Here is a 10,000-nt window from a genome sequence, read left to right on the forward strand (position 1 = left end):
GGTGATGTCGTTAACATAATGTGTCTCTGCTTTATCTGCTGCAGCGCCGTGAACAAAGGGCCCCTTCTTCCCTGAGAGGGGCCCCGGCTCCTCCGGTGTCCAACCAGAGGTGTTTGGTGAAGTAAATCTGCCTAAATCCTGGTGGGGGGGGCGAGGGGGGGGCGAGGGGGGGGGGGGGGGGGGTGAAGGTGAATAAAGATAATCTGCTTTTCTTAACAATAAAACTGCTCTGGGGGGGGAATTAGGAATTCATATCACATGGTGCATTTTAAACTTGATTCCTGACCTGTTAAGAAGCAGCTGAGCTGCGACTGACTGAGACACTACAACTGCAGAGAGGGGCCTCCAGGGACCTCCAGGGACCTCCAGGGGCCTCCAGGGACCTCCAGAGGCCTCCAGGGACCTCTAGGAGCCTTCAGGAGCCACCAGGAGCCTCCAGGAGCCTCCAGTGGCCCCTCAAGGCTGAACTCAGAACAACTCTTGATAAAGGTGTTTGTCTGTCTGACGTGTTTCTACTTCCTGTTGAAGGAACACTACGGGAACAACTGAGGGACATATTGCTGCCGTCTCGTCAGCTGTGAGTCGTCCCGTAACTCTGTCTGTCCGTCAGTGAGGGGGGTGCAGTGGGGGGGGCGGGGGGGGGTCTATATAGGGCACACACACCTTCCATCCTCCTCCTTTATGAACCTCACTCTCTCTTTATCTTCCTCCTCCTCCTCCTCCTCCTCTCTCACTTCTTCTTTCTTTCTCTCCTCCAGTTTTTTTTTCTTGAGCTCTTTTCATCTGGGACGCCGCCGAGCCGAGCGGCCCCGGCGGCGGCGAGAGGGTCTGAATTGTGATTAAGAACGAGGAGAGAGGAGCTGCTTTTCTTTGTTCTGCCCTCGGGGAGGTGTTTACTGAGGGGGGGGGGCACATGGCGGAGCAGATATGAAAGGCATTCAGGTCAGTGGGAATGTGAGCGACAGAGGACGGTGATGCTATCGGAGGTGTGTTACTGTCCTGCTTCAACACAAACAAGCAGAAACACGACAGTCGTCTTCTGGATTCATCACAGTCGACCTCACGGAGACTCAAACCTCCGACTGTTCCTGTTCGACTGACGTCTGAAGATTCAACACAAACAGCAGCATCAAGTGTCTTTAAATCTAAAAGATCCAGCAGTCAGTTGTATCACTGAGACTGTTTGTATGTAAAGATGAGAGACGCGTTTGGTTATCAGGACGCTGACAACTATCACAGAGAGGTGACAGAAGAAGACAAAGACAAACAAGTGATGCAGCGTGAGGACGACGTCTCTCTACTCCGTCCTGCTGTCACATCAGGCTCTAAACGTCTCTCTACGTATGTCTGGACGTCCCAGTGGACCCAGTCTCTCCAAAACCAGTCGTCCCCTTAAAACCCTCTGATGATGTCACATCTGGACCGCTGCCACCGGCCTTTGTTGCTTCTTATCAAAACCCTTTAAATTCACACAGAAATACCATCAAAGAACGAATCACTTCATGTTTCTGGGCGTCTGGCGGCCTGAAGGTTTAGGACCCCCCCCCTCCACCCCCCCACCCGTCTCTTTACTCTGTCACACTATCAGAATTAAAACACAGCTCTGCTTTATTCCACCTCAACGTCCCCACAATCATTTACAGAAAATATCATCCAATAAAGATTCAAATGCTACAAAAATATTAAAAACAAACAAACAAACAACAACAATAAAAACCACGTCCAGAGATCCTCCGTCTGAGACATTTGTTGCACATCATTTCCTCTAATTTACTGTCAAATATAAAATATAAAAAGAGATGAATTAGAATTAAACTGAAGAAGTTTCCTGAACAGTTTTTAAAAAGCTTTCAGCAGAGAGACGACATGCGAGCGTCAGACTGAGAGCCGGTAAACAGCAGCAGAGCGGCGGTCTCGGAGTGGACGGCGGGACAATGACACGCCTGTGAGACATGTGGCATGAATGGTGCAGCAGGCAGCCTGACACCGCTGCAGGGAAATCAGACACCACAGCGCTGCTGGATGCAACTAAAACCTGCACCGCCGCCGCCGCCGACAGACACGTCGCAGGAGAAACGTCGTGTGAAGGAATCTGCAGGTCGACTGATGACTGAACTCTGAGTTCTACTGTCACAGAGTCACAAACAGTCAAAGAGAGACTGAAGCAAACTCACAGAGGCTCAAACATTATATTACAATTGTTTTTCTTGCCTGTTTTTCTGGTTTTTGTTTGCAGTCTGTTACACAACAAGCAGCTGATGTCACATTTAAATCAGGATTTTAAAAAACGCTTCAAAGAGAATCGAGACAATTCAACTTATAACAACATCCAGCATTATTACATCTGCATTAAAATGTAGCAACATAATCTTTACTATCTGCAGGACACAGTGGATCCTTAAACAGACTCCGTTCACTGCAGAACAACAGCAACCAGATGAAATATTCCACAAATCTTCAGCATCATTTTAGACACATTTCCACTAAATTCACACTGTGGCAGCGGCGTTAGAATTTAAATATGACGAATAATAAAGTCCAGAAGTGAAACAACACCGAACTTCATCCAGTAAACAGAAGATTTTTTAGAAAGAAAACAGCTGCAGCAGCTTCACAGCTGGATGAGACGGACGGACACCCAGAGGTGGAGGAGGCAGTTCAGCCTGAACAGATCCAGTTACACCAGGCCCTAATCTGACCCCCCCCACCCTCCACAACCCCATCAACAACCCCCCCCCCACCCCACCACCACCACCCCCGGGACCCCTGAGAGGAGGAGATGGAGCCACATCCCGAAAGAGGAAAAACCACGACGGGAGGAAACATCGTGAGGAAACTTCAGCTTCGCTCTGATCAGATCTGAAGCCTTTTAATTTCACACTTTAACCTTTTCACTGGTGCAAATCTGCACACTACAATTATTACACATTTTTAGGACAATTATAATATTATGATTTTATTTTTGTGAAACTGACCTAAAGTACAAATATGAGCCTGATCAGCTGATATGAAACGAAGCAGAAAACATTAAAAACTGGGATTCAGGCCGTCTGTCGCTTCTTTTGTTTGCATTTAAATGACGGATTAAACCTTTAAATCAGCAGGAAAAACTGAGCGTTAATGAGGCCTTCAGCTCAGCTTTTATTGTCTTAAATGCTGAAAATAAAGAAGAGAAATATTCACACAAGAGTTTCAGTATGAATGAGGACGCGGCTCCGCAGCTGCAAACAACTAAACACTTTATAAAGTAAAGACGATTCATCACAAAAATATCAACTCATATTACAATTCATCAGCTGCTTTTTTATGTCTGACTCCGTCAAGAAAAACGAGGCCGTTAGTTTGTTTCCTCCTCCTGCCCCCCCCGGAGGAGATAAAACCAACCAAACAAACAAACAAACAAACAAACAAATCAACAAACATGATTTTAAAAAAAGAGGAAAAAGACGCTGAAGACGGAAATTTATTTTATAGAAACTGAATCTGCATTAATGTCACGATTTGAGTTTTTCATGTAGCTGAAATAATAAGTGAAGCAGAGCAGCTGTTTGATCGTTCAGATCATTTTAAAACAAATGTGTGAAGATCAGAAAAGTGACAAAAACGTCCAATAAAGTGTTAAAAACACGCAGCTGCGTGTTCACGCAGAGACACGCTGCGGGACGGAGGCGCGGATCCACAGGTCCTCACGCGGAGCTGCAGCGCGGATATAACGGCTTTATCAGACCTGCTCCACCCGGCGGCCGTGCCCGGACCCGGACCCGCACCCGCTCCCGCTCCCGGGTCACCTCCTCCCGCTGAAACCTCCACACAGTCCCGTTAAAAACTTTTTGTGTCTTTTGTCGCGTCCAGGGGACAGACAGGGACCTCCCGGCCCGGGCCAGGCGGGCGGGGACAGGAGAGTTTGCGGGACTTGTTGCGGGACTCGTTGCGGGACTCTGAGCGTGTGTGTGTTTATGTGTGTGTGTGTGTGTGTGTTCTTACCGTTCTTCCTCCGGGGGTTGGCCTGTTTTCGCCTCTTGCAGCGGGGACCCTCCGCCATGATCTCCTGCTTCATTGATAAGTCAGTCCGGTCCGCATGGGCTCCTGATCCGGCTCCGCTGCTGCTCCTCCCGCCGCCTGACAACCAGCACACACACAGTAAATCCCACAACCAGGTCCTGCACCGGGACCGCACTCTGCGCAGCACTTTAGGAAAGTTATGAAAAATAAATCCGGTTTATTCAAAAGTCTCCAGAGTTTTTTTTTTTCTTGTTTTTTAGTCTGTTTGTTTTGTAGGAGAGCGTGCACCGAGCGCACCGCCGCCCCGCGTCCCCGTCCGCCTGATCTCTGATGTGAGGAGCGTCTCTGCTGGTCTGACAGAGGAGGAGGGCGGACACACACACACACACACACACACACACACACACACACTCTCTCTCTCTCTCTCTCTCTCTCTGTGTGTGTGTGTGTGTGTGTGTTTCCTCCTCCACCTCTCAGATACAAAACTTTGACATTAAATAATAAACTTGATCATTTTGACGTCATGTCTCTTCTGATTGACGCCTCTGCGTTTTTTTTCTGCGCTTAAAAACGCCCCAAAGTTCACCTGAGAGGCCTCATCGAAACCAATCACTCATCAATACATTTATCAGGAGAACATGAGGGACAGAATCCGTGGATGTGCGGGGAAATATGCGGTTATATAAGCTGCGGTGAAGATTCAGGCCTGCAGTTGTGTAATCTGTGCGCAGGGTCAATAAAAGCAAACACTTATTGTAAGATATTTTTATATTTCTGTGATGATGTTTAAACACACTGAGAGGAAAAAAAGCTTTCAGGAAGATTAAAATCTACATGTCATTTATTTCCAGTTGCTCCAGTTATTTCTCTTCATAATCAGACTCTGGATGTGTGAGCGGGGAGCGGCAGCAGCAGGACGCGGGGACAGCCCTCCTGCTCCCCGGCCTGCCTGCCTCAGTCAGCCCGCTGTCACCAAACATCCCTCCTCCAACACCTGGTGCAGCAGCCGGCGGGAGCGCGCGCCTCTCTCCTGTGCGCTCACCTGTCCGCGCAGGTAGAGCTGCACAGGTAAGCGGCGCGCTTTGATTGGCTCCTGAAAGAAAAAGCAGAAGAAGAGGAGAGGATACCTACCGGAGAGTGTCCGTGTTTCCTGCCGCTGAAGGAGAAGCAGCGAGGAAGAAACGGCAGCACACTAAAGAAAAAAAGTGCTGCTACTGCGCGTGCCCCCCTCCCTGAAATAAAATGTTAAAAAAGAAATCTGGATGGTGTCCCGGAGAGTCCCGGTGAGTCCCGGAGAGTCCCGGTGAGTCCCGGTGTGTGCGCAGAGCGGTGGCCGGGAGGGGAGCGTCGGTCCGGGCGGGCAGGTCGGGACTGATCCGGTGTCAGAGCGTCTGTGTGACGCCGCCCCGCCGGAGCTGTCACCGCAACATAAACAGGCGCGAGACCTTCTACCACCACGCGCCACCTATCTTCACGCGGAGGGATAATTGAGAAGCCTCCTCCTCCTCCTCGTGCACACCATCACCTCCTCCTCCTCCTCCTCCTCCTCCTCGTGCACACCATCACCTCCTCTGATCCGGATCACTCTCTTTGTTTCTGGTTTAAATGAGCAGCTCGTGCCGCCTTCACAGCGCCCACGCGGCCCCTCGTGCCGCTCACACTGCAAACAAACTGCAGCGCCAGAGCACCTGATTGGCTCACACAGGTGTGTTACCTGAGCAGGTGAAGCATACAGAGGAGATGTATGAGCATGCGCAGTTGTGTGCTCTGCAGTGTTGAGATGGCTGAACAGGTGTTACACCCGAATCTGTGGCGGTCACGTGTTCGGGCCATCAGAGTTTGATTGACAGGTGAGATGACCTCAGACAGGCTTTTTAATAAATACAATTTATTATAAAAACACAAAACATTTATAAAATTAATTTGAATTTTAAAAAATGCAAAAATAAACAATACGTTTATAAAACAGATATAATATAGTACATGTAATTAAAATCCATAAAAATCTAAAAAAAAAAAAAAAAATCTAAAAACAATAAATAAATCAATTAAAAAAAGAAAACAATTTAAAATACTGACTGATTAAATGAACTTATGGTAAAAAAAAAAAAAAAAAACCCAATATATTTGGAAAAATATAAAATACTTTTATAATAAAAATAACAAAATAAAATTGATTATATTACATAAGTCCAGCTTTCTAATAAATAAATAAATATATTTATAAAAATAACCATGAAATGTATTAATACAATCAGTAAAAATGAAAGAACTGAAATTAACTTCTTTTATTGAAGTATCTTCATAAAATATATCAATAAAAAATATTTTTTAAAATTAAATTAACTTATGTAATAAACCTTTCATAAATAATAATTCATTAATATAAAATATATTAGTAAAATATACATTTTGTAATGTAATTTCAGATTTTTTAATGATCTTGGTTCTCGGTTGCCAGTCCAGTTATAATAATACCTGTGTTAGTGCAAAGATGTAAATACAATCATCTGTTGTCATGTGACTGAAGTCCTGTTTGCAGGTCACATGATGACGTGACATCCAATCAAAGAAACAAGACATTTAGACTGTTACATTTTATTTTGATGAGAATCTTCTGTCTTCCTGTTAATGGTCAGTCTTAAAAATAAAGTCTTTAGTTAAACTGCGTTTCAGGTGAGAATAAAACCAGTGTCTCTCTAACCTGCTGACACTCTCTGACTGGCTGTCTTTTCCCTGTGTGTGTGATTGTGTGAGTGGAGACAGGTGTGTTGGAGTCACTCTTCCCAGTTACCAGCCTGAGCCTCAGCCCCAGGTTCCCAGTTACCAGCCTGAGCCTCAGCCCCAGGTTCCCAGTTACCAGCCTGAGCCTCAGCCCCAGGTTCCCAGTTACAGGCCTGAGCCTCCCCAGGTCTGCATTCCCTTTCCCCAGCCTTTACATGAATTCTTTGTTTCTATCATATCCCTGTCTCCTTGCTGTCTCCTTGCTCCTTGCTGTGTCTTGTTTTCGGCCTTTAATCCATCCAAGAGATTCTGATGTTGAGCTCATAACCAAGTTTTTTCGGTCCATCCATGAGGAGAACCCTGCTCTAGCTAATAGGTTGATGACAGTTCGCTGGGAGTCTGTGGAGTGTGAGGCCACTACCTGCCTGTCCTGAGCCGGTTAACCTGCTATCTGCTTGTTCTGCATTCCCTGAACCCCAGGAGCCTAACATAGAACCACTGAGGAGCCACCCTGACATCCAGTGATCACCCTTTGAAGGGACTCACTTTTCCATTTCCATGGGGTACTGTGGCCACTGGCTCTTACTGCTGCTCAGTGCTACAGAGTCTCCGTTGCCCAGCACTTTAGAGTCTCCACTAACCGGCACCTCTCCGCTGCCCAGCCTATTCCTGAGCCGTCGGCTGCCCCTGCTGATGCCCAACCTGTTTCTCTGCTGCAGCGGTCCTCTGTTCCTGGGCTGCAGCAATCCCCTGTTCCTGGGCTGCAGCAATCTGCTGACCCTGAGCTGTAGCAATCTCCTGTGGCTGTACTTCACTCCAGCTGCACTCCAGCTGTCTGGTTGACCTTTGGAGCGACTCCACCCAACCGTCCTGCCATCAGGTCGATCTTCAGAGTGGTTCTGCCTACACTGCCAGCCTCCAGAGCAGTTCCGCCTGTCTGGCTGTCTTCTCCCCACCCATTTGTCCTGCCTTCTGGTCACCCTCCAGAGCTGCTCCACCTATCTGTCCTGCCTCCTGGTTGCCCTCTGGAGTGGCTCCGCACATCTGCCCTGCCTCTGGGTCACCCTCCAGAGCGGCTCTGTCCATCTGTCCTGCCTCCTGGTCGCCCTCCAGAGCGGCTCCACCCATCTGTCCTGCCTCCTGGTCTTCCTCCAGAGTGGCTCCACCCATCTGTCCTGCCTCCTGGTCACCTTCCAGAGTGGCTCCACCCATCTGTCCTGCCTCCTGGTTGCCCTCTGGAGTGGCTCCGCCCATCTGCCCTGCCTCTGGGTCACCCTCCAGAGGGACACTGCCCCTCTGCCCTGCCTCCTGGTCGCCCTCCAGAGCGGCTCCACCCATCTGTCCTGCCTCCTGGTCACCTTCCAGAGCCACTTCACTTGCATATATCCAGTTTTCTTATTGTTGCCTGTTTTCCCACCGCTGACCCTGTTTCCTGTCTCCTCCAGCCTCTCGTCTTGTCTCGTCAGCCCTGCTTCCCTGCCCTGGATGCCCACTCTTCCAGTCCAATCCTCAGCCCCAGGTTCCCAGTTACCAGTCCAAGCTTCCCCAGGCCTGCATTCCCTTTCCCTGGCCTTTACAATAAATTCTTTGTTTCTCTCATATCCCTGTCTCCTCACCATTGACTGTCTGCACTTGGGTTCACCTGCTCCGTCCCACATAACAGTTTTCTGTCAGATCTCAGATCAGTTTTGGTGTTTCGTGTTTTCTTGAAGTCGTCTACCTGCTGACGCTCAGAGAAAAACTGAAGACAGAGGAAAAGGAGAAGTGAGAACCAACGAGTCATAAAACCTGCTAAAGGTTTGTCATCCCCTCATCATGTGACCACACACACACACATACACACACATTCACACACATACACATACACACACATTCACACACATTCACACACACACACACACACACACAAATTCACACACACACACACACAAATTCACACACACTCTCTCTCTCTCACACACACACAAACACATTCACACACACACACACACACACACACACAAATTCACACACACTCTCTCTCTCTCACACACACACACACACACACACACTCTCCTGGTCGTTCTCCAGAGCGGCTCCGTCCATCTGTACTGCCTCCTGGTCACCCTCTAGAGTGGCTCCACCCATCTGTCCTGCCTCCCGGTCGCCTTCCGCAGCAACACTGCCCCTCTGCCCTGCCTCTTGGTCACCCTTCGGAGTGGCTCCACCCATTTGCCCTGCCTCCTGGTCTCCCTCTGGAGTGGCTCCACCCATCTGCCCTCCCTCCTGGTCACTCTCCAGAGCGACACTGCCCCTCTGCCCCACCTCCTGGTGGCCCTCTGGAGTGGCTCCACCCATTTGTCCTGCCTCCTGGTTGCCCTCCGGAGTGACACTGCCTCTCTGTCCTGCCTACTGGTCGCCCTCTGGAGTGGCTCCGCCCATCTACCCTGCCTCCTGGTCACCCTCCAGAGAGACACTGCCCCTCTGCGCTCCCTCCTGGTCTCCCTCCAGAGCTGCTCCACCTATCTGCCCTGGCCCCTGGTCTTCCTCCAGAGCGGCTCGGTCCATCTGTCCTGGCCCCTGGTCTTCCTCCAGAGCGGCTCCGTCCATTTGTCCTGCCTCCTGGTCGCCCTCCAGAGCTGCTCCACCTATCTGCCCTGGCCCCTGGTCTTCCTCCGGAGCGGCTCCGTCCATCTGTCCTGGCCCCTGGTCTTCCTCCAGAGCGGCTCCGCCCATCTACCCTGCCTCCTGGTCACCCTCCAGAGAGACACTGCCCCTCTGCCCTCCCTCCTGGTCGCCCTCCAGAGCTGCTCCACCTATCTGCCCTGGCCCCTGGTCTTCCTCCAGAGCGGCTCTGTCCATCTGTCCTGGCCCCTGGTCTTCCTCCAGAGCGGCTCCGTCCATCTGTCCTGCCTCCTGGTCTTCCTCCAGAGTGGCTCCACCCATCTGTCCTGCCTCCTGGTCACCCTCCAGAGCGGCTCCACCCATCTGTCCTGCCTCCTGGTCACCTTCCAGAGCCACTTCACTTGCATATATCCAGTTTTCTTATTGTTGCCTGTTTTCCCACCGCTGACCCTGTTTCCTGTGTCCTCCAGCCTCTCGTCTTGTCTCGTCAGCCCTGCTTCCCTGCCCTGGATGCCCACTCTTCCAGTCCAATCCTCAGCCCCAGGTTCCCAGTTACCAGTCCAAGCTTCCCCAGGCCTGCATTCCCTTTCCCCGGCCTTTACAATAAATTCTTTGTTTCTCTCATATCCCTGTCTCCTCACCATTGACTGTCTGCACTTGGGTTCACCTG

The 10,000-nt window shown here is 49.9% G+C and overlaps 2 protein-coding genes across 5 annotated transcripts in view; both read right to left on the reverse strand.

Annotated features, from left to right (window-relative positions):
• The window catches only part of zeb2a (zinc finger E-box binding homeobox 2a), a 55,065-nt gene extending 49,689 nt beyond the window's left edge, over positions 1 to 5,376 (reverse strand). For 2 of the 4 annotated variants that reach the window (XM_044365346.1, XM_044365347.1), the window contains exon 1: positions 3,985 to 4,356. In XM_044365346.1, the coding sequence (XP_044221281.1) occupies positions 3,985 to 4,057 (73 nt within the window). In that variant the 5' untranslated portion in view covers positions 4,058 to 4,356. Of the gene's footprint in view, positions 1 to 3,984; positions 4,357 to 5,133 lie in introns of those variants that run through there. The other 2 variants (XM_044365345.1, XM_044365348.1) reach the window with 2 other exon arrangements.
• Positions 5,377 to 7,536: 2,160 nt separating this feature from the next.
• Positions 7,537 to 9,177, reverse strand: LOC122991887 (sodium/potassium/calcium exchanger 1-like). Its single transcript, XM_044365349.1, has 2 exons — positions 8,832 to 9,177; positions 7,537 to 8,084 (listed from the first exon to the last, which is right to left on the reverse strand). The coding sequence occupies exons 1-2, from the start codon at positions 9,061 to 9,063 to the stop codon at positions 7,630 to 7,632; spliced, it is 687 nt and encodes a 228-aa protein (XP_044221284.1). The 5' UTR covers positions 9,064 to 9,177; the 3' UTR covers positions 7,537 to 7,629.
• Between the last annotated feature and the right edge of the window lie 823 nt (positions 9,178 to 10,000).

Source organism: Thunnus albacares, chromosome 11 (assembly GCF_914725855.1).
Source record: "Thunnus albacares chromosome 11, fThuAlb1.1, whole genome shotgun sequence".
Taxonomy (NCBI): Eukaryota; Metazoa; Chordata; class Actinopteri; order Scombriformes; family Scombridae; genus Thunnus; species Thunnus albacares.